This window comes from Carcharhinus amblyrhynchos, chromosome 10, assembly GCF_965287045.1.
Source record: "Carcharhinus amblyrhynchos chromosome 10, sCarAmb.v2.hapA, whole genome shotgun sequence".
NCBI lineage: Eukaryota > Metazoa > Chordata > Chondrichthyes > Carcharhiniformes > Carcharhinidae > Carcharhinus > Carcharhinus amblyrhynchos.
In genome coordinates this window covers 90,033,730-90,050,944 of record NC_137333.1, presented here as the reverse complement: position 1 = coordinate 90,050,944, position 17,215 = coordinate 90,033,730, and the positions used below count along the sequence as shown (strand labels likewise).

Below are 17,215 nucleotides of genomic sequence, written 5' to 3'. Positions count from 1 at the left end.
ATTTTCTCGAAGGCAATTAAGAATGGGCAACAATGCTGGCCTTGCCAGAGATGCTCAGATCCCAGGTGCAAATATAAAGCTATATCATCTGGTCAATCACTGGCCATGAATTTTGAGTAATGTTGTAATTCTTCTTTTCGCAAAATACCGCTTCTGCTGAACAATGTTCTAGAGAATATTTCACCTAGTTCAGCAGAAATTGCAATATCATTTATATTGTCATGATGTCATCATTTGAATACAATGTACCAGAGATAGATCAATGAACCAAAATTGCAAATATGTCCTTATTCACCTCATCTAATTTTACACATTTATATTAGCAGGAACAAAGGAAACTTTTATAACACTTACAGTTCCCTGAGACCTGTCCTTGACATCATACACTGAAAGTTTAATTTGTGTCATTTGATTAATGAGAGAATCCTGGAAAAATGCAACACTACTTAGAAATATGGGATTGTTGGTACCCTGCAAGGAAAAGAGGAAAACAATTAACAGATTATAAATGTAATAGTAAAGCACAGGAGGTAACTCAATTTATTAAGCTTCTTTATAATGATTTTGATCCCTTAGCCCAACAATGCTCATCCCTATCAGCCTAATCTATGAGCTTTCAAATAATAATTCCTTGCGTCTGCGTGAGTTTCCTCCAGGTCCTCTGGTTTCCTCCCACAGTCCAAAGATGTGCGGGTTAGGTTGATTGACCATGCTAGAAATTGCCCCTTAGTGCCCTGGGATGCGTAGGTTAGAGGGATATGGGGGTAGGGCCTGGGTGGGATTGTGTTTGGTACAGACTCGATGGGTCGAAGGGCCTCTTTCTGCACTACAGGGTTCTATGATTCTATGAAACATTAAATAAACATTTTTAAAAAAAATTAATGGTTTTAAGCTCATTTTTCACTAACTAAAAGCTATGGTTTCCTTGACAGTTTGCCTAACTTCCAACAATTTAATTTAAATAGTGTTTTTAACAAGGAGAAACAGCCAAAGGCATTTCAGAGGTGTAGTGTGACAGAAATGATGAAAGCCAAAGGAAGAAATAAGATGAGCAATCAAAATGGTGATCAAAGAGGTGGAAAAGAAGGGGCTTAAAGGATGTAATTCCAGTAGCTTGGAATGTAGGCAGCTGAAAACATGAAAGCCAAAAGGCGGAATGATGTACAAGCAGCCAGAGTCAGAATGGAGAATTTTCTCAGGATGGAGGAGATAATGTAGATAGAGGTGAGCAAGATGATAAAAGGATTTAAACACAAAGATGAAAGTGCAAATAGGGAAACAGATTCTGGAGAGATGTTTTAATAACAGAGTTGTTGTGATGGGAGACTTCAATTTCCCAAACATCGACTGGAATATCCCTAGGGTAAGGGGTTTGGATGGGGAGGAGTTTGTTAGGTGTGTTCAGGAAGGTTTCCTGACACAGTATGTGGATAAGCCTACGAGGGGAGAGGCTGTACTTGACCTGGTACTGGCGAATGAACCAGGGCAGGTGATGGATCTTTCGGTAGGAGAGCATCTTGGAAATGGTGACCATAATTCTATCTCCTTCACAATTGCATTGGAACGAGATAGGATCAGGCAGGCTAGGAAGGTGTTTGTCTGGGGTAAGGGGAGATACGAAGAAGTCAGGAAGATACTTGGACAAATAAACTGGAAGGAGGCGTTCTTAGGGAAAAGTACCAAAGGAAGGTGGCAGATATTCAAGGAATGTGTGTCTGGAGCTCTGAATGACAACGTTCCGATGAGACAAGGGGGTTTTGGTAGGTCGCGGGAACCGTGGTGCACAAAGGCTGTGTTGAACCTAGTCAGGAGGAAAGGGAAGGTGTATAAGAGGTTCAGGGAATTAGGAGAGGTTAAAGATCTTGAGGAGTATAAGGACTGTAGGAAGGAACTTAAAAGGGAAATTAGGAGAGCCAGGAGGGGTCATGAGAAGACCTTGGCGGGTAAGATTAAGGAGAATCCCAAGGCCTTCTATAAATATGTGAAAGGTAAAAGGATAAGAAGAGAAGGGATAGGACCTATAAAAGGTGAGGGGGGAAAGGTTTGTGTGGAACCAGAAGAAATGGCAGAGGTGCTTAACGAGTACTTCGCCTCAGTATTCACAGTGGAAGCTGATCTGGGAGATTTTATTATGGATTTGCAGCAGATGGAAAAGATTGAGTACGTGAATATTAAGGAGGAGGATGTGTTGGAACTTTTGAATTCTATCAAGGTAGATAAGTCGCCTGGACCAGATGGGATGTACCCCAGGATACTGTGGGAGGCGAGGGAAGAGATTGCAGAGCCCCTGGCGATGATCTTTGCGCCGTCAATGGAGACGGGAGAGGTTCCGGAGGATTGCGGATGTAGTTCCTATTTTCAAGAAAGGGAACAGAGATAGCCCGGGAAATTACCGACCGGTGAGTCTGACCTCAGTAGTTGGTAAGCTGATGGAGAGGCTTCTGAGGGACAAGATTTACGAACATTTGGAGAGGTTTGACATGATCAGGAATAGTCAGCATGGATTTGTCAAGGGCAGGTCGTGCCTTACAAGCCTAGTTGAGTTCTTCGATAATGTGACTGAACACATTGACGAAGGAAGTGCCGTGGACGTAGTGTACATGGACTTCAGCAAGGCGTTTGATAAGGTCCCCCATGCAAGACTTCTTGAGAAGGGATCCAAGGGCATTTGGCCTTGTGGATCCAGAATTGGCTTGCCTGCAGAAGGCAGAGAGTGGTTGTGGATGGGGCTTTTTCTGAATGGAGGTCAGTCACCAGCGGAGTGCCTCAAGGATCTGTTCTGGGACCCTTGTTGTTTGTCATTTTCATAAATGACCTGGATGAGGAAGTGGAGGGATGGGTAAGTAAGTTCGCTGATGACACTAAGGTCGGTGGTGTTGTGGATGGTCTGGAAGGATGGAAAAAGTTGCAGCAGGACATAGATAGGATGCAGGACTGGGCGGAGAAGTGGCAGATGGACTTCAACACAGATAAATGTGTAGTCGTCCATTTTGGCAGAACCAACGGGATGAACGAGTACACTATCAAGGGCAGAAGTCTGAGTAGTGTTGAAGAGCAGAAGGATCTAGGGGTCCGGGTCCACAGGACTCTTAAATCGGCCTCGCAGGTGGAGGAGGTGGTCAAGAAGGCGTATGGTGTACTGGCCTTCACTAATCGAGGGATTGAGTTTAGGAGTCGGGAGGTAATGCTGCAACTTTATAAGACCCTTGTCAGGCCTCATTTAGAGTATTGTGCGCAGTTCTGGTCGCCTCACTATAGGAAAGATGTAGAAGCTATTGAGAGGGTACAGAGGAGATTTACAAGGATGTTGCCTGGACTGGGAGGCATGCCTTATGAAGTTAGGTTGAGGGAGCTGGGACTCTTTTCCCTGGAGAGACGAAGGTTGAGAGGCGACCTGATAGACGTTTACAAAATGTTGAGAGGAATAGATAGGGTGGACTCTCAGAGGCTATTTCCCCGGGTTGAAATGGTTGCTACGAGAGGACACAGATTTAAGGTGCAAGGAGGGAAGTTCAGAAGTGATGTTAGGGGTAAGTTTTTCACTCAGAGGGTGGTGAGTGAATGGAATCGGCTGCCGTCAGTGGTGGTGGAGGCGAACTCGCTGGGGTCTTTTAAAAGACTTCTGGATGAGTATATGGGGTTTAATGAGATTGAGGGTTATAGATAGGTCTGTAGGTTGGTAGGTGTTGATGTGATCGGCGCAACTCGTGGGCCGAAGGGCCTGTTTGTGCTGTAGTGTTCTATGTTCTATGAAAATTTTAAATTGGTAATATTTGGGCTCAAAAGGTAGGAGTGATGAATGAGCAGTGTACAGACAGAACGTTAAATGAGTTGAAGCTTACGTAATGCAAGTCCCAGATCAGAGAAAACACTGGAATAGTACAGTGTGGAGGTGACAAAGACATGATTGGAAGTTTCAGTGACATTGGACAGAGACAGAGACAGAGACAGAGACAGAGACAGAGACAGAGACAGAGACAGAGACACAGACAGAGACACAGACAGAGACACAGACAGAGACACAGACAGAGACACAGACAGAGACACAGACAGAGACACAGACACAGACAGAGACACAGACAGAGACACAGACAGAGACACAGACAGAGACACAGACAGAGACACAGACAGAGACACAGATATTTGCAGAAATGTAAATTTTGGCATGAAAAGGAAATACAAAACACTACTTTGTTCTTTCTAGTTCACATCAGGCAGCACGGTGGCACAATGGTTAGCACTGCTGCCTCACAGCGCCAGGGATCCGGGTCACTGCACAAACTCCATACAGACATTCTCCCCGTGTCGGCATGGGTTTCCTCTGGGTACTCTGGCACAGACCAAAGACCTGCGGGTTAGGTTGATTGGCCATGCTAAATTGACCTTTAGTGTCAGGAGATATCAAGGTAAGTAGTTGGGGAATTAGGGAAATAGGACCTGAATGGGACTGTGGTCAATGCAGACTCGATGGGCCAAATGACCTTCTTTTGCACTGTAGGGATTCAGTGATTGAAATTTATTCCAGGGGAAGCATGTTAAAAAAGTGATTAATAGGTAACTGCTAGACTTCACAGAACTGTTACATTATCGACTCTCTTTCAATTTAAGGTAAAACCCTGGAATGGGTTGAGTGTGAAGTTGTTGTGAATGCTACCTGTCGACAGGCTCATGTGATCTGGTTGCCAAGGGGATAGGTGCCTACGTAAAAACTTATTGAAGTCAGCTGTGAGCCTAACACCCAGATGCAAAAGGAGAAGCAACTGGCCTTGTTGCTGGCATACTCTCAGAGGCAGTCAGATCCAAAAGCAGCCACTGCATGCCAGGCAGAAGGATTGATTTTGGGTTAATCACCAAGTGGGGTACTGGTGTTTGACCCTTGTTTGAAGGAACAAATTTCGTTGTGGAGAGTTGAAGACTAAAGAATCAGCAGTGGGTGTCTGGCTATTGAAAGTTTATTCAATTATGCTCTGAAGATCAAGTGAAAGGAATGTTGTTTAAAAGAAAGCTGGAAGCTCTGCTCTAATGAGATAGGGAGGGAAGAGCCTGTTGAATCACTGGGAGACATTTGGGACTAACTACAAGGTTATATATCTACTGAGAATGTGTCATAACAGATGTGCTAAGCAGTTACTAGTGAATATATTTTAACTACTCAGTAATGTTTGCTCTATGTTGAGTTTAGCAGGTTTGTTACAGTAGAAATCAACCAGGTTGAGAGATTTTTTGCATTGATCATTGGGAAATCCATATCTGTTAACAGTCATCAGCCCCTACTGGAATAGGACAACATCACATAATATCAGTGCCACTTACTTTTATTACTCATGGAAACATATAAATCAATTTGTTTATTAAGCACAAGTGGCAAAAAAGTACAAAGAATTAATAAACAGAAGATTAAAAAGCGTAAAGAAAATTGACAGGAATTAGATCAGGAAAAGCTGAACAGACTGCAGCTCTTTTTCTAGAAAACAGAAGAACGAGAAGTGACCTGATAGAGATCTTTCAGAATTATGAAGGCGTTTGGATAGGATAGACAGACAGCAGTACATGCCTATGTGGAGTCCTAAAATATGAGTCAAAGTGATGTTTAATAAATAAACTTAAGAAATCTCAATCAATGTGGAATTTACTATCACAGAGTGGTTAAAGTGGTGCATTTAAGACGAACCTGGATACAAATGATGGAGAAAAGAAAAATATGCTGATCAGGTGAGAAGTAAATGGAGTGGAAGGATGTTTGTGTGGAGAATAAACAACAATGACCTGTTTCAGTTCTGCAAATTCAATATAATTTCAATTAATTCTATGAGTGACTGCAAAACAGATAGAAAGACCAACACAACAGATGGATGAACTCACCTCTATAATCTCAGTCTGTACATGTTTTGTCCAGAAGGCTTGTGGAGGGGTTGTCACGCTTACTGCTACAAAACTATTAGGCTTCCGGTCCAAGGAGGGAGTGACCAATTCACTGCAAGCTACAGGAACAAATCAAAGATGAATTTGTATTTACTGGTATTCAAAATGGTTTTCTTCATTTAAATGATGACCATATTAATGGAACTAAAGCCAGTATTTCTTTGCAAATACAATTATTTATTCCAATTTTTCATTGGCCTAATAGTAATATGCTTATTCTATGTTCTGTTTAAAGTATATTTATATCTCCTCTGGACAGAAACTAATGGGAAACACAGGATCACACGCAGACCAGTCAGTCAAGCTCGTTTTGCTATTCAATTACAACATGGCTATTTGTGCCTCAATTCCACATCTTTCAAACCCCTTACCTAATACAAATCTATCAATCTCAGCACTGAAAATTTCACATTTTCCCCAAGTGTTCAGTTACTCCATCGTTGTAGCTAGATTTCAGTAATATCTTCACAATTGAAGGGCATTAATTAGCTGGTTTTTCCTTCCATCTATTCTTAAATAATGGACTGACATTTATCAGTTTCAATCCAAGTACAATTCTTGAATTTGGAATAACTAGATGATCAGCGTTTTCTTCACCTATTTCTTTGAATACACTAAGGCGGAAACCATGAGGCCCTCAAGATTTGTCTAACTTAAATACCAATATTTTCTCTATTACATATACTCATTAATTGCCCATTACAGTCCCACCAGTGCGCGTCACCAATGGGGTCTCCTTCTCCTTAAATTACTGTTTTCCTGAATGTATTTGTTAAAACATTTTATCTTTTGACGTCTAAAAACCCTGGCCGGGATTCTTCCCCAAAAAATTCCAAGTCCCCAATTCACATGAAAGCAGGAGTAACTCCCACCAACTTTTTTTAAGCATGATTTTCAGATTGAATCTCCCATGCTACATCACAGAGTGTCCTGGCGAGATTCCTTCTGAAAATCAGGGGGCGGTGCCTATTGCTACTGGAGAGGTCAGCAGCATAGCACTGAGTGGGCCACTACACATGCACGAATCTGTCAGCACGGAGTTTGGCTCTTGTGCAGTGGTCTGACCCAGCCAGCCCCACAATTCCCCATCGCTGGCCTTGCGAACTCCACCAACTCCCAACCACTGGCTAGCCCCTACGACCTTACTCCCTGGCCAGCCCTATACTTCCTGACCATCCACTCGGACAGCCCCGCTCTGCTCCCCCACTACCCTGTCCCCCTCTCTGCGGATGGCCAGCCCCGATCAATGTCCTCCCTCCCTCTGCCTGCGATCCTTGTGCAGAGTGGTAGTGGGACACCCCCACTTCCTCCAATCATTTCCCCAACTGGTCCTACAACAGTTGGCCCCATCTCTCGACACTGTCCGATGGACAGTGCCAAGGTGCCAGACTGGCACTGCCCAAGGGACACTCCCCCTTACTTATGACCTCCGGGGGGGGGGGGGGGGGTGAAGAGAATGAAATGGAGATCCGCATACGCATATTAGCACATTACTCTTAGAATGTTGGACTGGGAGACACATTGAGGCTGTGGCGCCCAGCAGGAAGCCTTCAAAAACAGCCTTGCTAATGTCCCCTGGTTTGTGGCACTGCTGGAATGGCACAGCAGGCAGAGAGAATGCCTCCCCCCCCCACCCCCCCCCCCCCCTCCACATATTTGATAGCATGGAAGGAACAAGGGGGTAGGGTGGTGGGCAAGGCAAGTGGGGTTGGCACGATGACGGGTGTTAGCTTGGTGAGGGGGTTTAAGGTGGCAGATTGGGTTGGGAGGTCAGGTGATAAGTGGGTAACAGGATTGGAGTAGCAGTCTGGGCTGAGGGTTGGGGGGGAGGGGGGGTATGTGTGTGTATGAATAGTGGAAAAAAAAAATCAGGCCGGTCAGTTGATTAGATGTCCAGGATTGGATTAGGATTTTTCTGTCTAACATTTCCTGGGTAACTGTTCAGCTAACTAAGTCAAAGGGTTCTGGGGGGCAGGGGAATAAATTGTGCATCAGAAGTCAAATTTCCTGGACTCTTCCCAGGGAGCCAGTGTGCTGGGATTTCTATGGGATCCCAAAGTGCATCTAGGGTCTTATACCCAGTCTCTAACATTCTGGAAACTAGAAGATCTGGGTCAGAGTTAATGTTTCAGGTCAATGACGTTTCATCAGAATTGATGCACGAAAGAAAGGTTATAAACTTGAAACATTAACTTGGTTTCTCTCTCTACGTTTGCTGCCAGACCTACTGAGTGTTTCTAGTACGTTCCATTTTTATTTCAGACTTCCAGCACCTGCATCACTTTGCTTAAAAGTTCAAGAGCAGCTTACATACAAATCCAACTGCTCTCCTGTACACAGGAGGTATTTATCTAACAAAACCTGAACACAGCAAGTGTGAGGAGAAAGAACAGAGAAGTAAAGAAAATTAAAAATACAGCGAATATAGTTGGCAAATAAATGATGAAGGGAAATGTCTCCTACCCACCTAAACTAAATTCCAAAATGGGTTCATCTGGATCCTGGCTGTTAGCTAAAAAAGAACACAGGTTTGTCAGTAGAATATTACTACATAACACCAAAGAATAAAACAAATCAAATCAGAGTTCAAACCATAACAATCAGCTTTGGAAGTATACAGCAGAAGTTTCTTAGTTTGCATGCTCTAACTGACACAATTAGGGTAGACCAAGCTCACCAAATAAAATTAGACAATTTTTGCCATCTTAATCTCTTATAATAACAAGATAATTAAGCATAAATTATGACAAGCATAGAGAAATGCAAGGACCAGGAAACCCAGGATCGAATACCTATATTGATGAGCTATTAATCTTGTTAGTCGTTCATTTTTTTCTCACTAGCTGGAAACTGGTACCCACAAATGGCACAAGATCAAAGGCAATAAATGCTCAGGTCATTCAGGTGGTATTTTCTTTAAACTAATATATAGGTCTGTGTGACAGACCTGTATGTCAGTTTCACCTATTAGTACTTAATCCTTTCTCCTAGTACTTAATCTGAAGCTAGTAGCCGAACATATGGTGTTTTATTTTGCTTGCAGAGTAATGCCATGCATATTGGGCATCAGTGATAGTTAGTGGATCGAAATACATATCGGAAGGGTTATTACAATTGGATTCACAGGAAAATAGAATTCATTATTATCCTCAAGTTTGCAGTTTATTATATCGATGAAGTAACAGGCCAAATCAAAACCTCTGAATTTACAGGCAAGATGAAGGGTGGAAAAAAAAAGGACACGATAATTCCTTGGGAGAATAAAGCAGTTAAAATTTCTGATTTAAGGAAACGCTAAAGGAAGCCTATATCAAATTAAATAGTGGACTTAGAGCAAGAGCTTGAAGTACAAGGAAGAGCAATAGCCCATTTGGCCTTTTGAGTTTGCTCTGCCATTTAAAAAGATCAAGGCTGACCTTCAACCTCAATTCCACCTCTTGCACCTTCTCCATATCCAATAATTTCCTTTGAATGCAAAAATTTATCAGTTTGAGTCTTGAATAAATTCCATGGCTAAGTTTCCACAGTCTTCTAGGACAGGAAATTTCAAATGATCTCCATTCCTTTGGCTAAGGAAATCTCTCATCTCACTGCTAAATGGCCAATCCCCTAATCTGGGACAGTGCTCTAATTCTAGACTCCCCAGGCAGGTGAAATATCCTCCCACCATCAGCCCTACAAAACCCAAAAAGATTGAAACTCACTGAAGTTCAGCCCACAAGTAACGATTTTAACAGCAAGAAACACAGGCATACAAATTAATATCAACTCAAAAAGAGCACAAATAAATTTGTGGATGTCAAGACTAAGATTGAATAATAATTTTGGGAAGATTTGCTCTTTCACATGGAAATACTAAATTCATTGTGCCAACACCACAAATCTTATACATTTGGCTTTTCAGAGCGAAGTAATTCACTTGTTGCAAAGCGTACATTCAACAAGGATCAAATATTTTTAATGGCTATATTCAGAATCATTTGTTAAGTATGGCTAATAGTCAGAATCTCTAATTGCTGCAAGGCTTTTAGATCATTAGACTATATACAAAAAAAAATTGGAGTAGGCCATTCAGCCCTTCAAGCCTGCTTTGTCATTTAACAAGATCATGGCTAATCTAACATACTATGTTCACTTTTTTGCCTGATCTGCGACCCTCAATTCTTCTACTGATTAAAAACCTATCGGTCTCAGCTTTGAAAATGTTCCAAGGACTCAGCCTCCACAGCTTTCTAGGGTAATGAATTCCAAAGATTCATCATTCAGAAGAAATTTTTTCTCAAATACATCTTAAATGGGCACCCCCTTATTCTGCGACTATACTCTCTGGTCCTCCTAACATTTACTATTTAAACCCCTAAAAAACCTGCATGTTTCAATCATATTACTTCTTTCTTCTGAACTCCAAGGAATACATACCCAACCTGTTTAATCTTTCTTCTTATGGCAGTTCCTCCACACCAGGGACCATCCTAGTAAACCTCCTCTGTGCTGTCTCCAATTATATCTTTCCTTAAATAAGGGGATGAAAACTATACATAGTATTCTAAATGTGACCTCACTAGTACCTTGGATAGTTGCTGTAATTTTTTTTTATATCCTGGCCTCCTTGAAATAGCACAGTATTGCCAGATATTAGTGATTTAGGTGAGGGAACTTAATGTAATATCCCTAGATGATACAAAGCTGGGTGGGAGGGTGAGCTGTGAGAAGGATGTAGAGATGCTTCAGTGTGATTTGGATAAGTTGACTGAGCAGGAAAATGCATGGCAGCTGCAATGTAATGTGGATAAGTGTGAGATTACCCACTTCGGTGGCAGAAACAGGAAGGCAGATTATCATCTGAATGGCAATAAATTGAGAGGGGAATGTGCAATAAGACCTGGGTGCCCTTATACACCAGTCACTGAAGGTAAACATGCAGCTATAGCAGGCGGTAAAGGTGGCAAATAGTGTATCAAATTTCATAGTGAGAGGATTCGTGTACAAGGCCTTGGTGAAACTACAATTGGAAGAGTATATGGTTTTGGTCTCCTTATTCTGAGAAAGGGTGATATTGCTACTGAGAGAGTGTGCAGTGAAGCCTTACTGATTCTTGGAATGGCGGGACTGAAATACAAGGAAAGATCAAGTTGCTCCGGATTATAATTTGCTGGAGTTCAGAAGAATGGGAGGGGATCTCATAGAAACCATAAAATTCTAATAGAACTAGACAGAGTAAATGCAGGAATGATGTTCCTGATGGTTGGCAAGTCCAGAACCAGGGTTCACAGTCTAAGGATAAGGGTTTTAGGACTGCGGTGAGGAGGGGTTTCCTCACTCAGAATATGGTGGGTCACAACATTGTATGTTTTCAAGAAGAAGTTAGATAAAGCTCTTGGGACAAAAGAGATCATTTTCTATTGAGTATAGTACATAATCATACTGTCTTTGATGTGATGAATACATGATCACAGCAGCCAACGATAATTTATTCAATATTTTAACATTCATCTACTCTCTTATAGTTTCTGGTTAAGAAACCCAACTGCATTCAACTACACTTATAAAATGAATATCCTAGTTTATAATCAATTCATGTTGACGGAATAACTAATTTGAGGAAATTCTGAATTAAATCTGGGATTTTATTGGAGGAATGAAGAGTCTTTCACACTTGGGTTTAATTGATTTGTCAGCACTAATATCTCAAAAGTATTCCATTAAATTAAAATATGGGATTAGGAATAAATGCCCTGCTAACTAATTTTCAAAGATGAGACATTCAAGCTTTTAAAAGCTCAAACTCAAAAGCTATCATAAAAATGTGTTCCAGTAAAGATTCTTTGAAGTCAAGACAATGTCTTTCAAAAGGAGGGCACCTGGTCAGCTAGTCAACGGTCTGTGATAATTTATAGATAACCACAAACGATGTTCCAATGGAATGGTTCCATTTCCTCAAAATTTCACTTGTGACTTAAAAACTAAGCTCAAAAATGTATTTCCAGGCGACAGATTTCAATTGAAATGTACACAAAACTCCTCACCTGTCAGAGATAAACCTAACATATCTGAAGACATATCAAATGTTGAAGCTCGCTGCATGGATCTGGCTTTAACATTGCGCCGAGGGCTTTGTTCATTTGTTGACATTTTTTCATGAGTAATATATTTTTTCCTTATTGCAGAGTTCAGGCTGCACGTTCCTTCCTTGACAGAATAAACAGAAGGTATTTTTAGGAGTTTGGATTTCTGAAACAAAGTTAGAGTATAGGGTGAAGATTTACATGACTGGGATATTTACCGTATATATCTTTTAAGTATCAATCTCTGAATAATGACAATAAATAACATCTCTATGTACCATTCCGCACAGGTCTTCGTGGAAAAGGTTCAACGTGGAAAAGTCAGGGACTGATGCACAGCAAAAGTCCACGCATTATTCAGGAGATCACATCTATTATATTTAGAACTTTGTTGAAAGGACAAGTTGCACATTTCTTTTTGATTTTATTTTATTTAAGGGATATGGGCTTCGCTGGCTAGGCCAATATTTATTACCTATCCCTAATTACAGCAGCAGCAGCACAGGAAATAGGCCCTTTGGCCCTCCAATTACCCTTGAGAAGATGATGGTGAGCTGTCTTCTTGATCCTCTGCAGCCCATGTGATGTAGGTACACCAGCAGTGCTATTAGGGGGACAGTTCCAGGATTTTGATCCAGTGACAGTGAAGGAAGGCAATATATTTCTAAGTCAGGATGTTGAGGCTTGAAGGGGAACTGCCAGATGATGGTGTTCCAAAATATCTGCTGCTGGATGGTAGCGGTTGTGGGTTTGAAAGATGCAAAGGAGCCTTGGTGAGTTCCTGCAGTGCATCTTGTAGATGGTACAATGGCTGCTACTGTGTCAGTGGTGGAGGTAGTGAATGTTTGTGGAAGGGATGCCAATCAAGCGGGCTGCTTTGTCTTGGATAATGTCAAGCTTTAGTGTTGTTGGTATTGCCCTCATCCAGGCAAGTGAAGAGTATTCAATTCCATTCCTGACTTGGGCTTTGTAGATGGTTTTGGGGCTTCAGGAGGCAAATTATTCAATGCTGGATTCCTAACCTCTGACCTGTTCTTGTAGCCTCAGTATTAACATCACTAGTCCAGTTCAGTTTCTGGTCAATGGCAACCACAGGAGATTGATAGTGGGGGATTCAGCGATGGTAATGCCACTGAGCATCACGGGATGATGAGCAGATTCTCTCTTGTTGGTGATGGTCATTGCCTGGCACTTGTGCAGCACAAATGTTACTGCCACTCATCAGCCCAAGTCTGGATATTGTCCATGGGCTGCTTTAGTATCTCAGGGGTTGTGCAATCATTAGTGAGCATCCCCACTTCTGACGTTATGGTGGAAGGAAGATCACTGAAGAAGCAGGACACTATCCTGAGCAACAGCTGCAGTCATGTACTAGAATTATGATTGATCCCCAACAACCACAGCCACCTTCCCATGTAAAATTATCCTTGAAAAAGGCAAATCTCCAACGCAAGTCAAGAATTAATAAGTGCACAGATTTAAAGTTACAAAATCATTCAGCTTATCGTACCAATAATAAGCTAACTCTTTGAAAGTTATCCAGTTAATTCCATTGCTCTGATCTTCCCATAATCTTGCAAACTTTTATATATCCATTCTCTTAAATGAGAGTTCCTACTATATCACTCTTCCCAGGCAGCGCTTTCCAGATAATAAATTTGCTGAAAACAAATGCTGATTTCCAGTGGTTCTTTTGCCAACTATTCCAAATCTGCACTCTTTGGTTACCAATCCTTGTGACAAAGGAAAACTTTGCAGTTTCTGCCTTTTACTCATTATTTCTTCTTAAAGTTCAGTTTTGCACAATAAATTGACAGGTGATTTGCCAAAAAAGTTACTCAGCTGGGTCAACAGCTACAAAAAACTGAATGTGCGTTGACTCTGTTCTGAGGAACAAAATGAGCAGCAATTCTGGTTTGCCAGAGAGTAAATTTTTGTCAGACCAAGGGAGAAATAGTAAACTAGATGGGTTAAAATCTCCTCTGACTGATTGGCCAAATGGCAGTGGCAAGGGTATCTGATTCAACAGTTCACCTCTCCTCCCAACAAAAATGCAATAATAGTAGGGACAGGAGGAGAACAGCGAAGAAAAATAAAAGCACAAAAAGGAACCATGATCTCATTTCTTTTATCCTTCCCCAGAAGAAGCCAAGCTGCTCTAAATAGAAGAAAATTTGAGAAATATTTCAGGATTCTTGTTGGGACGTGGTTAATGGGTTCAGAAACTGGCAATAATTTATGTCACATTTGAAAATAAATAGCATTAAATCCATCAATCCATTATAATGAAAGTATTTTAATACTGTTCAATGCAAAGCAAGATTATTATTGGCTTATAGTAACTATGATTTAGATTACATTTTGTGGTAAACCAGCAAAACAATCCAGTCAATGTTTTTGCATATCATCGCTGTACATTCTTTTTAGATAATTGAGATGTTACCATCACCCCGACTATGAACAGTAAGAATGTATTTTGGTGGACAGAACAGCACATTAATATTTTGCAGTGTAAATCAAATCTACCTTATTAAAATATATATTTTAAAAATTGAATGGCATATCCATGAATGGTGTCACTGGAGTACAGGAGGCAGATTCACGCTAGCAAGCATACAGACGGTAAAGCTTTTAACTTCAATAAGCAAAAAAATGAAATGTCAAGTTAGACACCACAGGCCACTTCCTCACTTCTAGTGTCCTGTTATTACATAGCACTGGTAGCTTGCTAATAGTATGTTGACAAAAGAGGATCTAGGAGAAAAGATGTTTGATGAAATTAAGTTGGAGAAATTACAAGGAGAAAACAAGGTACAATAGACAGGGAAAAATAGAAGTCTTAATAGAAGTTTTGGAAATTAAAATCCACTGTTCTATCATCCGGTAAAATAAGTGGTCTTCATTTTATTTGCATTCCTTTATATAGAAAATTACTTCAAGATGGATAAAAGTCAGACATTTGATATTTAACATTTATTAGTGGCAAGTAAGGCTTACATTCACACTGCAATGAAGTTACTGTGAAATTCCCCTAGTCGCCACAGTCCTGGCACCTGTTCGGGTCAATACACCTAACCAACATGGCTTTCAGACTGTGGGAGGAAACCAGAGCACCCGGAGGAAATCCATGCAGACACGGGGAGAACATGCAAATTCCACACAGACAATGACACAAGCTGGGATTCAAACCCGGGACCGTGGTGCTGTGAAGCAGCAGTGCTAACCACTGTGCTATCATGCCACCTAAACTAGTACTAGACAGGGGAATTAGTTGGGCCTATGATAGCAGCTGAATGTCTCAACTGTACCCAAGTGACGAAAAGTGGATAATTTTTTGAGTTACCATCTCAGCAGAGTATATATTGCTTCAGAATGATATCCCCCCAATCAGTACTTGACTGAGTTGTCAAGAAGTGATTATGATCAGCTTTAACATGTATCAAAAAAGTTGGAACTACAACGCAAGACAATCTGTTGAAGGAAAAATCAATATGTTGGGTATTGTGGCCTTTTTCAAAACTGCGTTCAGAATATTGGATCTAATATATTACCAGATCTTCAACTTAAAATATTTTTTCGATGTGCAGAGATAAATGCAATCATGTCATGTTATTCTAACAGGACTGTGAACTGCCATGCTGCACTTGTATATGTAGAAAGATCCTGTAAGGTCTTGACAGGATTGATGTGGAGAGGATGATTTCTTTTTTGGACGAATTTAGTACTGGAGCTACTGTTCAAAAATAAGGGGTCACCCAGTTAGGACAGGGATGAGGCATGATTTTTTCCTCAGAGGGTTGTGCATCTTTGGAACTCTGCCTCAAAAGGATGTGGACACAGAGTCATTGAATATTTTTAAGGTAGAGGTAGATAGATTCGTGGTATGTAAGGTGGTCGAGGGGGCATCATCGAGGGTGAATCATCGAGGGTGAATGATGTAACAATAGTTAGCATTTCTGGTGCAGATCATTAGTCAGAATGGAGCTGTTGTGCACCTCTAACCTTCACTGGTTCAATTTTAGATGTCCATCTTTTATTTCTCAGATAAGAACAGGAACAATTTTAAATTGAACCTATTGTAATTTACTAGTAATATTGCAAAGTGGCTTAAGGAACACAAGTAGTGGAACAGAGCAGATCCAGTAAGGCTTGAAAGAGCACAAACGAGAGTGGAAGTGCTCAGACTTAGAATAGCATGTTGAGAAGCAGGGGAGTTCAGACTCAGTGAGGCATGAAAAAGCACGAGGAGGAACAAGAGAATGTGGACCCAGTCGGACAGTACGAGGTGGAGCAAGAGTGAGCTAACCCTGCTGGGGCTCAACTTGCAAACCAATGTGTTGAGAAAAAGTGTGACATCACAGGTGTGTAGAAAAAGTTATTTTTTAATATTTCTGGGTTCTACTCTGGCATTCTGTGGTTTGTGTGGTGCGTGTGGAGAGGGGGGGGGGGGGGTACGTGTGAAAGGCAGGTATTTGAAGTGAACAAGGCTGAGTTGGATGTTCTACAAGTAACTAAGACATAAGTTTAAATCTGCATTAGTAGATAAAGAAAGTTTATGTTCAGTTGTTAAATTTCAAATGGAAGTAAAAAAGTTTACAGCTTGGAAAAGGCATAATTATTAAATTTTATTTTACCGGTAGTAGTAGCCATAAGGAGAACTGTTTATACCCTGGGAAAGATAAATTCCAAAGAAGGATAAAGTCAATGGGAATAGATTAAAGAGGGAAAAACATATTGAAAGAGGGGTTGGGAGTTATGTTAAGACTAGCTTTGTAAGGCCTCCTGGAGTAATGTTCTGTGTCTGGGCAGGGCTGTGAAAAAAAAACAAAATGAGCAGTTTCCAGCAACCCAAAAAAGTGGCTGTGTTATTTTAAAGTCTGGAATTTCCTCAGCCAAGTGGGTGGGGTCCAGTGATATCCCTTCCCTACAGCAACAATGGGGTGTGCCTTATGGTAATATTACTGAAATTTTTATGGATTAATTATTTATAAGGATTGTTGCTTAAAAGGGATGTTTTAAAAATCTTTTGGGGAACAGTTCTATAACGACTAATTTTAACTGTGTGAGTGTAATCGTGCGTGTTTAAGTTTTCGTTTGTTAATAAATATTTTAATATTCAAAATATCCAAAAACGTTACTGGAATTTTAAAACGTTACTGGAATTTTTGACTTCTGATTTCAGTACACATTATCTTGTGGTAAAATACAAATAGAAAATAATTGTGATC

At 40.9% G+C, this 17,215-nt stretch overlaps 1 protein-coding gene across 11 annotated transcripts in view; it reads right to left on the bottom strand.

The window, feature by feature from the left end:
* The window catches only part of LOC145349167 (inositol polyphosphate-4-phosphatase type I A), a 171,202-nt gene that overhangs the window by 65,808 nt on the left and 88,179 nt on the right, over window positions 1–17,215 (bottom strand). For 10 of the 11 annotated variants that reach the window (XM_080197574.1, XM_080197575.1, XM_080197573.1 and 7 more), the window contains 4 exons: window positions 11,949–12,111; window positions 8,390–8,434; window positions 5,863–5,981; window positions 355–471 (listed from right to left, as the gene is read on the bottom strand). In XM_080197574.1, the coding sequence (XP_080053700.1) occupies window positions 355–471; window positions 5,863–5,981; window positions 8,390–8,434; window positions 11,949–12,054 (387 nt within the window). In that variant the 5' untranslated portion in view covers window positions 12,055–12,111. The remainder of the gene's footprint in view (window positions 1–354; window positions 472–5,862; window positions 5,982–8,389; window positions 8,435–11,948; window positions 12,112–17,215) is intronic. The other variant, XM_080197578.1, reaches the window with a different exon arrangement.